Source organism: Halictus rubicundus, chromosome 2, assembly GCF_050948215.1.
Source record: "Halictus rubicundus isolate RS-2024b chromosome 2, iyHalRubi1_principal, whole genome shotgun sequence".
NCBI classification, from domain to species: domain Eukaryota; kingdom Metazoa; phylum Arthropoda; class Insecta; order Hymenoptera; family Halictidae; genus Halictus; species Halictus rubicundus.
This window is the reverse complement of record NC_135150.1, coordinates 5800629-5818661: the sequence shown is the minus strand read 5'-3', so window position 1 is coordinate 5818661 and position 18033 is coordinate 5800629. Positions and strand designations below refer to the sequence as shown.

The following is an 18033-nucleotide window of genomic DNA, read 5'->3' as shown; positions in this document are numbered from 1 at the left end:
TATTTTTGTTGTTATTGTTGTGCGTGCTCAGTCCTGACCTAGGCAAATTATTATACAAATCTGTAAAGATTTAACCTAACACTAAAGCTAGGCAATTGTTCTATTATCAAAACCATTCGTGTTTCATTGACTAGTACGGATAATCGAGGTTCTACTGAATCATGAATTAAATAAATAAATGTGATCCAAATTCTGCCGTGTTTGTTCAGTCAGAAAACTGCAACAAATTTGTAAGAGATCAAGAAATAGTATCTGTACATGATACAAATGACATACCCAAAATTTTCATCGGTACACCGAGACATTACTGTAGTTTGATCGACACAAAAATTTTAATACCGCTCACAGATTTCTAAGCGACTCGTCCATTGAATCACTCGAAGCCGAGAAACAGTACATTTTCAGTGACAACGCAAAGCTATCAGCCACCGAAACAGATCAAGCAAACCCTGCGGAGACGAGTGCATCCGAAAGTGAATTCTGTCACGTGTACAGAGCGGCGCGGGAACACTTCCTACGGAACAATTGCCGAGGAGGACCAGTTTGCAGGCGGCACGCGAAAACATGTAAAACAAAAAGGAGGCCCGGGTTCGCTGTGGCGTGGTATGGCGTGGCATGGCGTGGCGTGGCGTGGGGTGGCGTGGCGTAGCGCGGCGCTGTGGATCGGGATGGGTTTCGGTGGCTAGACGGACTCGCGCGCCGAGCCGCGCCTCCTGCATAATGCAGCACAGCGACGAGTTCACCCAGCAAATGTTGGACGCTAATACATCTTGATGATAGATAGGGAGCATGTGTTTGGTCTTCGCAATGAGGCCGGGAGGGATGCCGCTGGTACATGGCGGGGAGGAAGGGCACAGGCATAGACACAGCAAGGAAAAAGAGTAATGGAGAACGAAAAGGAAAAGGAGAGAGACGGATAGAGTGAAAAAGAGAAGAAGGAACAGAGTGAAAAAGAAGAAAGCTCGGCGAGGGGTGCAAGGGAGAAAGTTGTTAGGGGTAGAAGACTCTAAGGAAGAGCTGGATAGACAGAGCCAGGGAAAAGAGTGATACAGAACGAAAGGAAGAGAGAAAGGTAGGGAAAAATGGAACGGAGCGGAAGAGAACAGAGGTTGACGCCGGATGCGAGTGAGAAAGTTGCTAGGGGCGGAAGAGTCTACAGGAGAGCAACATAGATACAGCAAGGGAAAAGAGCGATAGTGGGAGGCAGGGAGGAAAAGAAGGCACGGATCAAAAGAGTCGGTGGGAGTTGAGAGTCTAAAGGAGAGCAAGAGAACGAAAGGCAGAGAGAAAGAGAGGAAAAGATGGTACAGAGCGGAAGAAAAAGAAGCTCGTCTGAGGTACGAGTGGGGTTCGATGGGGGTCGATGAGACTAAAGAAGAGTAAGATAACGAAAGATAGGGAGAGAAAGGAAGGAAAGAAGGCGCAGAGCGGAAGAGAAAAAAGCTAGCCGGGAGTGCGAGCGGTTGAGTGGGGGTGGACGAGTCTAAACGCGAAAATGAGATGGAGAGTCTCCGCGGGAGAGGAGAATCGGAGAAAATGAGTGAACGGGGAAGAGGCAACTAGGAACCGTGGGCGTGCGAGGGAAATGGAGAAAGGAAGAGGGAGAAACAGGAAGGAGGAGGAGACGAGGGTGTTCCAGAGGCTTCCAGAGAGGGGACGAGAGGGTTGGCAGGGGATGCCTCCGAGGGGGTGGAACTCTGAGGGTTGGCTAGGTTCGCCGGCGTTCCACTAGCAAGTTGTGATGCGGAGCACGTCGCCGTCAGACGAGCGTACGTGCGACACGACTACGCTTTTACGCCACTCTCTGCCTCTATCCTTGCCTCCTGACTGCTCGCCCTCCATCCCCTCACCCTTTATACTTCTCCCTTTCGTCCACCTTCCGCGAACACCTCCACCTTCCTCCACGGTTTCGTCTTTGCCTGCGCCACCACCACCACCCCACCCCTTTTCTTACTTCTATTTCGCCTACTTTCATCCCGGTCCAATCCTCGATCTTCCGACCGTGCCGCGCGACTTCGTAACTTTTACGCTGGACCTCTCTTTCATTGGGCACGGAAGGTTTGGTTGGAACGATGGGTGTTTGTTCTGGCTCGGCGAATGACTCGAGATTTGAATTTGAACGGGCGGCGATAGGATTCCACTACAGAAAAAAGCAATATGATTCGAATTCGTTGACAATGTAGTTCATTGCATAAAATTTTAGTGATGCAAAATAGACATAAATAAACATAGTATGGTAGATAGATACAGTTTGTAAATCTTAGAATATGTTGAAATAAATGTTACAAAAATGTAGTCGGTTGCGTGATATCTTGATTACTGATATGAAATAATTAACATATTAAATGTTGCATCGGTCACATATAGGTGACTCCGCTCTTCGACCAGCTCTACAAATTCACTTTTATTGTAGTATATGCGAATACTATGGAGCTAAGTTTCATGAATTAAATTACTTTAAAATTTTTGAAATTAATATTCGGCACTTAACGTCACTCATCAATCTTAACGTCACTCATCGGCAGTCATAAATTAATGAATTTTATACCACATCTTATAAACATTGGAAGTTGGGACCAGTACAAGACTTCTTACACAACGATCAATTTTGTAACTTACATAAATGTATGGGAAAAAATTTACTGTAATGACGACAGAAAATAAGTGTATCCTGTGACATTAAAGTATTAATATATTTTTCAGTGTGTTTAGTATTAGGTTTGTGCAAAAAAGTTTTATAGAAAATATAGTCAAATAAAATGTTAATTTATATTGGACAATATAATACCGATTCAGCAAGACTTTACTGCAAGCATTTATTATTTGTACTGCGATTTATAATACCATCAGAATGCATCTGTTTCATACCTTTATTAATGTAACGGTATATAGTAAATACCGAACTTATGACAGAAACTTTTGCAATTCATTTTAGTGTTATATCCTGTTCTTTGTGATACTGAAAAAGGTTACATTAACGCAATCTATACTCGACAAGATTACATAGAATGTTCTTTACCATCTCTCAGTATACCATTACCTCATAAGGAATACGACCGACAAGAATTCGATTACCGACTTTAGAATGATACATTACCGACTGCCACTACCTTCATCTTGAACACAAACTGAACATTCAAACGAATTCATCGGACGCTAATAAAATTATCCCTGATACGTCTGCCAGAATTTCAAATGTATACATCGATCAAATATTAATTTAGTATGTACACGGCCTAGTTACAGAAATCCTATCCCAACTTCTAGTGATTTTCATAGGGGCTTAACTGCGAACGGTAAAGCAGGTTGTCTACAGATTATATACCGACAGCAAGTCACTATGGCGTATCCTCTTATTAACCCTTTGCGGTCGAGTGTCGGCAAATAACCACCCAAGCCTTTTTACCGTTGCGGACGCGTGTCGGCATATAGCCGCCCAATTTAATAATAAATATTGAAACTTACGAGTCACATATAAACATAACCAAATTTGTTTCCAATTTGTTTTTTTCTAATTTTGTTGGATTTTGTCAAATAGTGTCGTCGTATTTAAATAAAGCTTTAGTTTTTATAACGCAAACATTCAACGTGTATATTTCCTTTACTGCGCGCACCAAATACCTCTCGTCCACAGCGATACTCGCTCGTCAAACGTTAATTTGAGTTATTCAAACTATTAACTACATCCCCTTCGGTTTGTCATTTTATATTATTTCTTTCTAATTTCCTAAATTAGATTAAATGTATCATTATGATATAAATGAGAATACATATCAAACTGCAGAGAGTAAAATCATTTACAGTTTACAATGATCTCTAAAATTCGTTGCTTACTGTTTATTAATTTAAAATGGAACACTGCATGGTTTCTGCTCAAATGGTGAATATAAATTCTTCGTAAACACCTGGTGATTTCGTGGAATTGATTGTCTTTTTCCAATTGACTAAACTGAATCTTTAATTTTTTATTACTAGAATGCAGATATTTGTGCACAATAAAAGTTGTTTACTAGATATAGGAGCTACATAGATATTCGTTTCTTTTCTGGATAATTTCGACAAGTTGAAAATAATACAACAGTATTTTTAAATTCTTTGAATGCTTTTACTATTTTGCATTTGGTGTATTCATTTTTGTTGTAAATGTATAAAATCCGTAGTCTACTTATTGCTAAAAAATTCTACAAACTATTTCGTGTTTGGTATCTGTCTTGTTACTAAAATTTCACAATTTCGAAAGTCTCGAAAGTTGTATGGACGTTGCTTTTTATAGGTCAACATTTCTCATTGTAAACTGAGTCAGTATAACATCTTCGCAGAAACTGTGAAGGATTTTCTGCAAGCGTGCAATTGTACACATTTGTTTTTACGAAAGCTCAGAATATTAACTGTTTTCACGTATGATGCGTATATTTATTTTTCAATTGTCAATCGTTATTCAAAAAATTATTTCAAATAATTATCCGTCGACATAAGCTCACAAGAAAAATTAGTCACTGATCAAGAACTAGTTCCTTAATGGTATCGATTTGCAAGTTCCCTATATGCAGCCATAGAAATATGATATCCTTACCGTAATTCGGTTAATCTGCTCATCCACTACGTGGGGCTGCTCCAAAACGATATCATATGAGAAGAGTCTGTCATGGGCCGCTTTGAATTCCGCACGTAGAGCTGTTAATTCGTGATGAAGTGTACGGGCCATTTGCGCTTCCTCGACTTTAGTCGTTAGCGTTTCCCATTTCTCCAATGTGGCTGAAACACGCAAAGATTTTCCATTAAGCACAGAATGAAGGTTACTGTATCTGACATCAATCATTATTATTTCGCTAGTAAATTGCAAATAAATGACAGTATATGGTAATTTATTTGTCTCATAAATAAAATACTAAATAAATATATAAACGGACACAATGCCAACAAAATCAGGATTTTGTTAGAATTCCAATTTATACCATAACATCGAATATAAAAAACATTTTTTTAAACATTATGATTGGAACTATTTTTAAAAAATTACAGCAGTTATTGTATTATTAGTTTATTTTTAGGCATTGATGGAGAAGGGAGCGTCTTCCGCAATTACGTGTGGCTGTTTTCATTCAGCTGCACATCCTGGTTATTACACTGTTATTTACGTCATTTCTGATGTCAGGGTTCCAGGCGATTCGTACGACTATCATTATGTCAACGAGAATATGTGGTCAGACATTTAAGGTCAAGCAGCTTATGTCTGTATGCAAGTGTGCACTTGGAATGGCTTCAACGACCTGTTTCTTCTTTCATACTTTCCTTCGGTAGGTACTTTCTTCTTTGAAACTATGTTGCTCATAAAAAAAAACGCGAACGCGTGGCATTACATGGCAACTTTAAAAACTATCTCTCTGTTTTATTAAAAACTCAAATAACAATTCCACTGAACTACTTTATCGGCAAATTATGTACTCTTAAAGTAGGCTTTTCTGATATCCAATTTTAAATATCCAAATTACCAAAATGAAATTCACTAGTTCACAAATATTCAAACATTAATTAGCTGAAAAAAATTAATTTGCTAAAAATTCAATATTTGATATTAAAATTTTAATGATCTGATTGGAAGATACAAATCCAAATATTTAAATTGGAACATTCAAATTCGTAATTCAAGAACAGTTTTCACTGTATTATAGAAATCCAAATTAATTAAGCGTGAATGAAGTAGCCAGATAATAAATACGTAAATCCCAACAAAATGTGGGGAACTGCGTCAGGAATTTGATAAATGTTTCCTCCAGCAAGACTATTTGAAATGATCACACGACCGGATACAAAAATGTCCCGGCATTTTATGTTTCCCTCGGCACATTAGTTATTGCAATTTTTACACTCTTTACGACATCCGGAATGTTTTAGTATCGAATACCGGCGTTCCAAGCAATTTTGGATCGAATGATCGCTAACTGCGATAATCTCAGTGCTGATGTATTTTCTTCTATTTTACAATAGTTTCGTATTAAAGTGTTCCATAAATAAATTAAAGATTTAGATTTCTAAATAAATAAAGAAAAAGTGACCATAATCCGATTATTTGGGAAAATATTGTTACAGGGAAACGTTGCAAACCACAATACAAATACCACAATACGAATACAAACCACAAAAATTTATTTACGGAAATATTGAAAATTCTCCTGATATAATTTACGAACGCGTAACATCTATTTCCTACATTTTAAAACACATAAAAACATCATATTTTTATAGAATGTAGAACGTTATTGAAGTCTATGAAAATAATCTTATAACATTACGTTGGTCGATTTTACAAATTAGATCCATCGAAACTCCGTTGGTCCATTTTAGCCTTCCTTTCTCTTTTTAAAATTATATTGTCCTTGGCAACAATTGTTCGATCAAACAACTCGAGTGTATATCATTGTAATTATTTATATCTACCAATAATTTTTACATAATGGTAAACAAATTATTATTTGGTAAAAAGAGAAAAGAATTGATCGTTTCATTAATACTTTCCTTAAATATCATTAACTCTTATACCGTAGTATGTGCCCAATATGAATATAATGCTATTTTTCGTATTTAATATACGCTCAAATATTGTTTACTTTCGATATAAGACGATGGCCCGGGGCGGCTTTCGACGTATTGCGGATGAAGCGAGAGTTTATGAGTCTCATAAAGTTGTCCGGCAGACCATGGTCGACCGTGCAGCGACATCTTTCGTTGAAAAAAGATGGAATATGACATACCCTCTCGTTCTGGCACTAAGCGGTGTCGAGCGGCCAATTTCAAAAGAAGAAGAGGGGATATAAATTTTCTTATTTCGAACTAAACATCGTCGTCTTATATCGCAATAAAACTGTAACTCGTTCAACGATCATATTCGCAATTACATATGATCGAATATAGTAACAGTAGTATAATATATTGTGGTGTGAGTATCGCTTCATTTTTTATGAAAAACGATAACTGTATTAGAAAGTAGCTTCCCAACACGAACAGGAAATTCGAAGCCAAAATAATATAAATTGCATATCATTCCAGGATGTCGTTAATAAACGACGCGATATTAAAACCCCCTACGAAAAACTAAAAATGATGAGCCTTGTTAGATAGTCTGCCATTAGAGCTCTACAACCAGTTTCACGAAGTTTCGAAACGATTTAGTGTTAACGCACTCGTCGTTTACTTCGATTAAAATCCAACTTCCCTCCCATTAAACGCGTATGCGTGAGATTGGCCAGAAGGTTTTCGTGCGAGGGAGATACAAGTTATTTGGTGAAAGCAGTTCGCATTCTCCTTTCTGCACTGCGTGTACATCGGTGACTGTGACCGAAGCATCCGAGTAATTACAGTCCCGTAAATAGAAACAAGAATCGAAGGAAAGTGAATAGACCACGGCGAAAGGAGTATTCGATTTAAGATCACGATCGATTAAGAGCTCTCACGATCCAATTAGCGATGACAGATCATGCAATAATTGCCGCAATGAAAGCGAGGCAATGAAAACAAACTTTTTCACGAATTACACCAGCTAGTAAGTAATGCGAAGCAATCTGTTCGATTGTATGAAGCGAGAATAACATATTGTTTTTTATAATTAAACTGGGGATTTTATGTATTTATGATAAATGTGACTCATTCAATATCAAAGTGTATCAACATTTAAAGAACTTAAGAATATTGTCATACGTATTCAGTTCATCGAAATTATTAAAAGAGGAAATACGTTTTTATTTAACTTCTGTTTCTTATAATTAGCAGATTTTATACACAATCAAAATTTTCTGCATTATTATTCTCATGTAATTTTTTTTTCTTTAATAATTTTAATTCATTGAAAATTTTATATCGTTATTCTTCTATTGTTGAAATATTTCTCCCGTTTTAAATTTTGCCAACCTATTTTTGTTATAAATATATGATGATTCATTATCTTATCTTGATTATTGTTAAATAATTTTTTTTTCATTAATTCCCAAACCTAGTCTTAAATGACAAAAATCTGTAGGAGATGCGAAGTTGTCCATACGGTATTCGAGAACGTATTGAATTTTTTCTTTTACAGTGACCGTTTGTACGAGAAACCACCGTTAAATAGTGGAATAAGTTGGATTCCTTTGTTTCTCCTTAATGGTGGTACACGTCCCCTTTTTGCGCTCGCACGGAATCCAAGATTTCACTTGATAACTGCACGCCGGCGTGTGCCGCTTTTTATTAACTGCCCGTGACAAAGTGAAAGTCGGTTTTTCCGGGGAAACTTTGAAAAAGTCGACGCGCAGTTTCTTTCATAGAACAACGACTTGTTTTCACGCTTCTATATTACGCTGCATGAAGGATACATTTTACTGTCACACCAACATCCGCGAAACTTTTATAAAATCCGATGCGTTTTTCTTTTTTAATGAAATCGTAGAAAAGTTATTAGACTGTAAATGATTCACACATGCGCAGACAAATTTATACGCACTGTAGAGAAAGAGAAACTCGTTTGCAGTCTTACTTCTATCAGATTCTGCAAAACGTAGAAACGCGACTAAGTTTTTGTAACATTCGTGTTCATCTTCAATTAAGGGCGTAAAGACAAACATTCACATTTAATCGTACATTTTGTTATAAAAATACATAAGTTAAAGAAATTACTGTTCATATAAAGTTGCGTTATAGATACGTTGTTTTTGACAGAATGGTAATTTCAAACCAATTTAATTTGTAAATTTATAATATAACAATGATGTGAACAATGTACACAGTTGTAAATATTGATCTATTGAGTTTAGACGATCATGAAAGCTGAAAGTGCGTTTTGCGATCTACCATAATTGTATATAATTTGCAATCTATTATAATTGCATATAATTTGCAATCTATTATAATTATATACAATTTACTATTTATTGTAATTGTATCTTCTTGAACTTTATATATCCTAAATAAATTAGATTATTGGAGTAGATCTCATCACAAAGATGAATCTCCACCTATAAACTATAAAACTGTGACATGTACACATATGTTCTAAAATGATATATTGTCATGATAGTGATTTTCGTCAACGATAAATCTAGATTGTAGAACACGAAAGACCTTCGAGTTATTCTCGTTACGATGGTCATCAATATTAACGAATGAATTAAACATTAGACATAAACTAGCCTTTGGAACTTTACCGACAGACGCATTACTCTTCGGCGATACATGGCATTGTTACATGCATTGTTTGAATAAATCACGTGCCCGGTGTTTCATTCAAACAATTTTAGAAACTCTATTCGAGCTTTTTATTTGTGAATAAAATATGTTTTCTAGTCTATTCTTAAATCCTTGTACTACGATTTTATTTACAGAAAATTGATATTTTGATATTTTCTTTAAAAATATATTGATGAATATAAATTAATAGCATTACATGTTCCGTCGATATCGTTTGAAATCTTTATTATAATTTGATTGTTTGTGAAGAGAAATATCTCCCATTTAAAAGATGAATAACTTTTTCTTAAATGTATATTTTTAAAGTTTTGTTTCAGAGTTTTAATATCTTTTCTTTGGATATTTCTAACGGAATAATTTACAATAGAACAACAAGTAACAAAATTATTAAAACATAAAAAAGTTATTCATCTTTTAAATGGGAAAGTGACTGATGGGCCACCCCTTGCATGTATCCATATAGTTTATAAAAAAGTGGTATGCTAATTTATGCTTTTTTGAAGCCACTGTAATATTTTACAGCTGAAGAATGATTAAAATTACGGTACGTGATTATTGAAAATCGTAAAAAATTCTGATGAATTATCACTTAAATTATTACTCTGCCGATGAAATTAATTCTTTGAAATTCGGCTAAAAAATTGAAAGCGAGTTTCTCGATGAAAAAGCGGCAGGAAGGAATCATGGAGTCTGGTGATGAATTATAATGACAACGTAATTATTGTAATTATTAAACCTTGCATAAAAGGACAGGAACACGTTTGTCACGCGCAGGAAAAAGAAGAGCACGAAGACAGAGTGGAAAAATGACAGCAACGGAAAAGCAATGAATTTCACACTGACCTACAGGATATGATGGAGAATGCGAGGAATAATTGCGACCACCGTGGCAAGATGTATCGTCGTATTACATGTAATATACATACGTGCCACGTTATCACGCTCGACTGACTACGCTCAGTAGAGCAGAAATTGGTAGTCAGGCACACCAGCTCTTCCTGCAGCAAACTTTTTATTTTCAACGTGGAACGCAAGCAAACCTACATCAAGATGCAGCCAATAAACCGGAATCTATATTGATCGAAAAATAAACTGAACATTTTTCTAATAGTTTCCGCAATTTTATCACGTTCACGTGTCGGAATGTAATTAAACGAACGATTACCATCATTGATCACTTAACTCCTGAATCAGGTTAGTTTGAACTAAAAATTTAAGTTAGACCATTGTACGCATTTTGTTGGCACCTAGGGTAAGGGACCTAATTGCTGTGAGGGTACCAATTACTGTGCCTATATTAGTTATACTTATTTCTAAAGCATAATGAATATTTTTAAAAAACTTGGTTCAAAGCAATAATAAATAGATAAATAAGAGATATATAACATATATATTAACTGATTTTGATAAAAATTAGTTACTCTACTGTATTTGATCATAAAATGTACATATTTAAGAGAGAAAATTGGTTTTAAGAATTCGTTGAGTTCACGTGTATTAGTATGTACAGCAAGTAGAACAGGCAGGTTATGATCGGACGTATGATTTACATTCAATGTTCCCGAAGACAGCCATTTTATGTGAGAGACTCCAATACAATTTCAAGTGGATGTACTACTATTAGTGGACTACTATTGTCAATATGATATTCTTATTATTTATTTAAATTATTCAAAATAATCTGAAAGAGTGGACTGCGGATTTTTGTGGTAATTTCATTTTCAAGAACAGTTTCATCAAAACTAGAATGTGACAATTTTTATTTTACCAATGAAAAACTCCTTATGGCAAAAATAAATTCCATATTACTAGTATTTATTAATCAATGTTCTCAAATGGGAACAGAAATTTTATCATTTTTTACACCCTTCTATTCTTTATTGCTGTTTGCAATTTTCGCACCCGATAGTTTTAACACTGAATTGTACACAAAAAATGTGTTAACATTTCACCAATAACAATGTTTTTAAATATTGTTTAGTTCGCCGATACTATGAGGTATTGCTTTATTGTTAGGAGTCAATGCTTTTGGTTTTATCAACAGATTAAAGGTTACATTTTTTGTTATATTAAACAACGAAAACTGATTAATACGGTATAAAAGTAAGTTTATGAAACCAATTATTCAACCATTATTTTCGTTATTTGTTTAGCCATTTATAACCATTATTGCAGTGAATGGGAACGGGTTAATGTTCCCAGATGAAAACATTTCAAAAAAACAATAATATGTTTGACTGTCCGGAAATATACTTTATGAAATCGTTAAGAACTGTATTGGATCCGTATTCAGTACGAAAAAGATTAATAGAAGTGTAGCATTGCACTTATCAATTATCAATTAACCAAAAATTAATCTGCATCAATGTGTTAGTAATAGTTGTGTATAACAGTTTTAAGTAATAATAGTTTTTCTGACATTTAAGGGGGCCGGCTGGGTTTGAAATCCATATACGTATGCATGGGTCAAAACCTTTTCAAACTATCGCTTCAATATTGCAATGAGCAGTTTAGAAGTGGTCAATTGTGTTTCCTAAAAGTCCAATTTATGTCTGTATAGAGCCCAAATTGCGAATTTCTACCTCATCGTGGAGTAATTTGTAATATTCGGCAGAAAATTCGAATTCTGAAGCAAGTATGACGTCACAAGATGGCTGCCGCTGAGAGATTCTCTTAATTTCGCGAGATTTAGTGTTCGTATCGAAAAATGGGCTCTATACAGACATAGCAAAGACGTACAAACACGGTGGTATGCATTTTTAATTGATTACTTACTTATTTAAGACGTAAAATGTCTAGAAAAAAAGGCATAGCGTAATATAGCGTGACATTCAAGGCCAAATGCCTGCCGGCCCCCTTAAGGAGTAAATCTTTTTGTATTTACAGAAGCTTTACGAAAAAATTTGCTTCCCAAATTTTTTCAGAGAAAAGATTGATAGTTCACGTGACAGATAAACAAGCATGTTCATGTACTGAACGCATAGCCAGCAGAAGTTTCCCATGCGAATGCAAAAGGATAGCGGTTTACTGTGGCGTGATTATGGACTTGTGTGACGTTTTCTTCGAAGTGGTCACGATATTTTTATTTCGTCAGTTTCAGCTCTTCCGCTGATGAAGTTTCTTAAATAGAAAATGTCGGTTTCTCCAGAACGTAATTTCCGCACTGACCACAACACTTTTACATTAAACGGTTCTTACATTTAAAAATCTTTCTTCTATTCTCCCAAATTAATTAGATAGCACTACAGTAAAACGAAATTATTATAAAGTTTATTCCAATTATTTTAATCCGATTTATTTGTGGTAAATAGTTGAATTTACTTTACATAATTTATTGTATCACAGAATTGTACAGGGTGTAAAAAAATGTTTGGTCCTGGTTGCCATAGACATATTCTAAATCTTCGTATCGATGAAGGTCTGTAAAAAACAAAAGGTGCCGCAAAATGGTCCTTGACCTTGCATTTCAAGATCAAATTTTTTTTTTATTGATAAAATTGATATTGTAATGTTTACCATTAATTTTACATGCAAGAAAACTGGTATTCTCCATTACTATTAATTATAATTACTACCAATTACTATAATAATAGTAATAAAGATACGTATTTGTAACAAACATTGAAAGAAATAGTCAATGAACATTTTAAATCTGAAGATATAAATGAATATCGTCGTTACTTGTAGAACTTAAAAAACTGGCAAAAGAACATTTACAATATGATCTGTGATTATAAATTCCCAATGGGTTTTCTAATAAAAAATGTTAAACAAATAGCTGAACACTCTTGGAATTTCTTATGTTTACTAGAACGTTGAAAAATTGGTAATCATGGAAAACAATTCAGGAGGAAAATACAGAAAATTGTGTTACTGTAATATGTAAATGTCAGTGGAATCATTTTCATAAATTCTATTAAACGATGAAAAGCTATCCGTTGCAACAAATTCCTGAGGATCGGACGCTCACACCGGTTTTACAATAGCTCGCGCCACGTTACTAGGTGCCTATTAACAGAAACGGTAATTTAATTTATTATCATCTTCTCATCGAGCAAATCACGATCGTCCACGCCAATATATTATTACTACTTTCTCCGAGTACCTACGTCTAACATTTATCACGTTGGAAAATAAGTATGAACGAACAAGTTATCGTGAGTTCGTGCTGCGAATACATACGCGGTCTTAATGATTAATTAACGAGCACCGTAAAAAGATTTCGAAAATCATGTACACCACAACTTATGCGTGGTGTCTTATATCGCGTTACGCGATAACACTTCCGATACGTTCAATTTAATAATTAGTTTTACGGGTATTTATGGGTTTTTAATTCTATTAATTTTAGCTGATATTGAAACAATATATTTTTTATATAAAATAAAATGTGCAACAGGATTGTACACAAACATTTTCTACAAAATTTTAATCAGTATAATGTACGTACAATTTTCTTTAAATTTAAGGGAAAAAAAATTTAATTTTTTTAGGAACTGTTATAGTGAATTAAGAGTAAGAAGATGCGGAATGAAATACTATTAATGTTCCATTACGGTTTCAAACACTAATATTCTGCAAATCTATGAAGATCCACCATTTAAAAATATTTCCCTATTAAAAAGTAATATTACAAAATAGAAGTTCTCTATTTAATATTACAATGGTAAAATCGGCAAAGTAAATCGTCAATTACTATTTAAAATTAATTTAAAAAGCACATTCTCTATACTTTTTCTACAATCAATACATGAAAAATTAAACATTGCAAACTATGCCCAGTAAAATAAGCGAAGTAAATAAAAATATTTATAATATTTATACATGTACCCTACATGTAGATATTTTTAAATATGTACATTCAAAAATATAAATGCTTACATTTCTTTTGATGTAAATACATATAATTTTAAGTTTGTTGGTAGTTGAAATATGGCTAATATTAAATTTGAAACAAATACTTTGAAAAAGTTGTGGAATTAATAATTAATTTCTATTTATTAGAATTAATAAATACGGATATAATATTTTCAAATTATAACTATTTTTCGGTACCAAAATGTTAAGTGAGAAAAAAATTCCTGCTCCGAAAAGCATCTGGTCGCCGAAGCATTAATTTTCGTTTACGCGCGACGTAATACAATAAGGAAAAGAATTTACATAACCGTTAATTGGATAAGAGTTCGCCAAGCGCGTTCATCGTTTTCGCGGTGATGCGATTGTCTGTCCAGTTTGATCCGTTTCAAAGTTAATAATTGCAATTAAGCGGGCAAGTTTTACGGGACCGTCCGTTAATTCCCACACACACAGAAGTGTTATGAAAGCGACGTCGAAGCAGGTCAACACGTTAACGCGAGAATGAATGCAAGCTCGTTAATCAACTGCGTTCTAAAGTTTCTATCGTACGGATCGCGGATCGCGGAAGAACGGTCACGAGGCTGGACAATCTTTCTTCCGAGATTTCTATTATACAACTGACTGCTAACTGACTCCTAACGGGAGTGAAGATCATTGACAGATCGTTCGGCAGATAATTTTATCCAGAGTTGGGCAAAATATTTATCTAAATAAAAATTTCGAATAACGAATAAAGATAAAGTATCTTTTATTCGAATCGTTATTTAAATAATTTTTTATCTAACTCAGGTTTATCTAACCCAACTCTGGTTTTATCTCGAACTTTTTCATGCGACGGAAATTCATCTTGCCAGAAGGTGAAAGCGTTCATTGTGTTTTGCATTCTCTCATTTTTCACATGTAACTTTAAGCATATATGTTCAATAACAAGTAGTGTTCAATCAATATTATCTGTCCCGCTGTACGAAGGAAAATTTTCCAAAATGTAATGGGTGTACAAACTAATTTGTAGCCCTCGCAAACAGTTAATAGTAATTTTATTATAAATTTAAATCTTTTATCTGAATTGAAGAGAGTCAGTAGATATTTATAACATGGGGTAAATACACAGAAAGTGATGGAGATTATTTTCGATAGTAGACTGCATTTTGATCGTTTGAAAGAGGTTATGAATTTTTTGTACACCTAATACAATCTGTAAATAAATCAAATTATTCACGTTTTTCTATGTCGTTCTACGAACGAAACGATAAAATATAAAAGATAAGACAGGGAAATAAATGTCGTTGTACTCTACAATTCTGTATTGTGTTATTAGAATTATTTTCACTTTGATTCAGTGTTATCAAAAAAATGAAAACTCATCTCATTCTACATTTTTAATAATATCACAAACATTTTGTGCATCACTCTGTCACAAAATGGAAGAAAGATGGAAAAATATCTATTGAGTCATTTCTATTAGTGCAACTTTCAAATAACCTTAAGACCCGTCGGATCAAGACCAAGACGAATCTTAAGTCTGAAGGCTGTGAATGGAAATTATTAATTACAAAGTCACGTGACTATCCCGGGCCCTTAAATTACAAAAGTATGTCTATTACTACTTGGATCATGTAGGTCATTTTTTATATGTACTGGATTTTGTTATTACACAATTTTAATTTAACACTATTTAGGAAAAAATCCAATTCCTTTTTTAATGTATATTGATGTAACACACGTCGAATAGCATCTCTTTAAAAATTGTTGGTTGAATTCTTAATTGCCATTAAATTTGTAACGTAATTGAACAACAAATTTTCTCCATAATTATGACACAAAAACTATCTTTTAATATATAAGAATCATACGAAGAAAAAACTTCTGTTTTTCACATTATTATCGCACATTAATCCATTTGCATGGCATTTAGTAAAAATGTATGCAATGTATTACTAAATTTATGGTACTCTTATATATCACTACAATGAAATAACAATATATAAAGTTATTAACATTCTAAGTATAATATTCTACTGTTCAAGGTGTATGAGGTTAGATAAAACAGTTATGTCACTTTTCGTATCATATTCTTGAATATTAATATGTATTCAGGTATTCACAAATCGTTTATTCATACGAAAAGTGACATAAATCAAAAAGAAAAAAAAAGAAATTTTACAGTAGAGCCATTTGAAAATTACCTAAAATTGCCAATTTTTTTTGTCATGTATGTACATTAGTTATAAAGTACATCACAATTTATATATTTACTATTATAACTTTTTTTATAAATATATTTTGAGTTGTGTCGCTTTTCTTTAGAGTGAACGATATTATGTATTATCACTACCTCTGCGTAAATGTTATTTTGCTTCAATTGTTTAATTGCTTTCACTGTTCGTAGATGGAGTAACTACAAATCCGCACTTGCGTTACTATTAATATAGTTTGGCACGCCGATGACTTTGAACTGGGAGGTCACTCGACCCACTTTACTTTTCATTACGTTTTTAGTCATTGATGTCTCTCACTGCTTTTATGCGTCGATCAGAAGTAGCAGAAGCAAGAAAATCCTAATTTTGGCTTCTTTCTCGTAGTCACTAAACGCACCTCAAGTATTCTGAACGAAGGAGTTCGTGCCCTCTGTAGTCTGAAAAAATGTGCTACTCATTTGGAACGAGTAAAACCTGATTTATCGAGTATACAATTAGCTAGTAAAAAGTGATAATAATTCTAATTTTTTCCACTCTCCTTGAAAAACTTGACCTTTCGGTTTACGACTCATTCCATGGCCAAGCTCGCAAGAACTGCACTGTCGTTAATAATTACATCGTAAGAAAAAAACATATTAATCGTAGATAAATATTTACCGGAAGAATCCAATTACTCGTAATATATAAATAATACTTTTGCCGAAAGAATAATGTCAAATTTTTCAAACAACATGAACAACATACTAAATTCAGAGAACGATGACAATGTTACAAACCTTACCGAATTAAATAACCTGTATGTTTATATTTATTGTTTTATATTTATTTAGACGTATATCTATATTTATTTTGAGCATCCATATTTATTAAATAGAATTTATAATTAAAGGGTTGACTTGTTTTGAAGATTTAAGTGATTCGTTGAGTGTACAAATTCGACATTAATTTCTGACAGCGATAATATCAAAGTGAGACAAGCTATAAAATTAAACTTAGATTCTGGCACCGTGCACAGCGACGTAATAAGCGGAAAATAATACATACGATGTCTTGAGAAATAAACAAATAAATTCCAAACAACGTATAGAATAAAAAGCAATTTATTGCGAATGCTATTTTATACTGTTTAAGACACCTGAATGACAATTTTTTACATATATACGTGCATGTAAAACAATGATGTTACTATGTATAAAATGTAGTAGACAAAATTTAACAGAACATAGAGACTTTCAGAGTATTAATATATTATTTTCACTACATTAAAATTGTTAGTGAAAAATAGAAATTTATATTCAGCTCCTGCGTCTTGCAATTGACTCACAAACTTTTTATTTCGCATAAGGATCCGGCGTCTAGTTGCCAGAATTCTACTGCAATTTCAACTATACACTCTCTTACACGGTAGATGACCGATAAGATAAACTCTTTAACTTCTTTTTTCTGCTTATACGTGAAGAAATCAGCGAGCCATTGTAGGTCATCGAAGACGAAGTTCATTGTGTTTACAGTAAATTCAAATTTACAAAATAAAACAAAATAAGGAACACAACAGAGACCAATTTCTACTTGTATTATATTTTCTTTACTCTATTTATCTCTCAGAAGGAAAATGAATTTCTCTTCGGAAGAGAAATTGTTTCTACGAAAGGAGTAAATCTGCATGAACGTCAGCTAATAATAATTAATCGACAGCGGATTATTGCGCTTCCGATTAATGTATGTATGCAAAACTCAATGAAAGTTTTCGCAAAGATTTATG

General features: G+C 33.8%; 1 protein-coding gene across 6 annotated transcripts in view; it reads right to left on the bottom strand.

The window, feature by feature from the left end:
• Positions 1 to 18033, bottom strand: part of LOC143363778 (uncharacterized) — a 306621-nt gene that overhangs the window by 50591 nt on the left and 237997 nt on the right. For all 6 annotated transcript variants that reach the window (XM_076804326.1, XM_076804333.1, XM_076804314.1 and 3 more), the window contains one exon: positions 4574 to 4755. In XM_076804326.1, the coding sequence (XP_076660441.1) occupies positions 4574 to 4755 (182 nt within the window). The remainder of the gene's footprint in view (positions 1 to 4573; positions 4756 to 18033) is intronic.